The 769-nt window shown below is 36.4% G+C and overlaps 1 protein-coding gene across 1 annotated transcript; it reads left to right on the top strand.

Annotated features, from left to right (window-relative positions):
* Positions 1-168: 168 nt before the first annotated feature.
* Positions 169-419, top strand: M437DRAFT_89434 (uncharacterized protein; the record flags this gene model as incomplete). The annotated part of the gene is made up of 2 exons (XM_041029055.1): positions 169-319; positions 379-419. The coding sequence occupies 2 exons, from the start codon at positions 169-171 to the stop codon at positions 417-419; spliced, it is 192 nt and encodes a 63-aa protein (XP_040874481.1).
* Positions 420-769: the final 350 nt, after the last annotated feature.

The raw sequence follows: 769 nt of genomic DNA, 5'->3' as shown, positions 1-769 counted from the left end.
TATACTACCTCCTATATACTATTCTTCTTCTTTATTAGTTATAGTAACATCTTATTACTTATATACTAATCTTCTCTTCCTTATTACCTATAACTCGCTTTTACTACGCGCACGCTTTATAATAGCTTTTCTACACTCTTTACATTACTTTCCTTATATTCTATAATAATGTCGGCATCTATTACGCGCCCTACTACTAGTTCTCTTACTAGAACTAGCAAGCGTAGTAGTAATAGCGGCGGTAAGCCTCCTTATAAGCCTTTAGGTAAGGGCGGTCCTAAGGGACACTATGCTATAAAGAAGGACTTAGACGATGCTCGTAAGTGAATCTTCTAACTTTTGTAACCTTATTATAGCCTTTTCTAACTTCTACAATAGGCAAAAAGTCGCGTAAACTAGATCTTTACTTCGCTATTTAGGCTTTCTTATCTACTCTAGCCCTAGCTAATGTAGGCGAACGCTATAACCTTAGAGTTGTAGCTAAAACTTCCTAGATCGTAATAACCGTTAACTTCTAGAGCCTATTTACGAGCTAGTCTTTAGACCTAAGAAGTTAGACACACATAAAACTACTAGTGCCTACGCCTTAACATCCCTCCTTAGTCATCTTTCTCGTAGTAGAACCGTTAACTCTAGAAACGATGCCTACTATAACTATAAGAAAGGTTCTAGTTGCTTTACTAACTATGTTACTATTAACGGTCCTAATAAAGAACTCTTTTCTAGAGCTTGCACTAACTATGCCTTTTCTAACCGCTATAAGAACTAC

This window comes from Aureobasidium melanogenum, assembly GCF_000721775.1.
Source record: "Aureobasidium melanogenum CBS 110374 unplaced genomic scaffold scaffold_145, whole genome shotgun sequence".
Classification (NCBI taxonomy): Eukaryota; Fungi; Ascomycota; class Dothideomycetes; order Dothideales; family Saccotheciaceae; genus Aureobasidium; species Aureobasidium melanogenum.
This window is presented reverse-complemented; position numbering and strand designations above follow the sequence as displayed.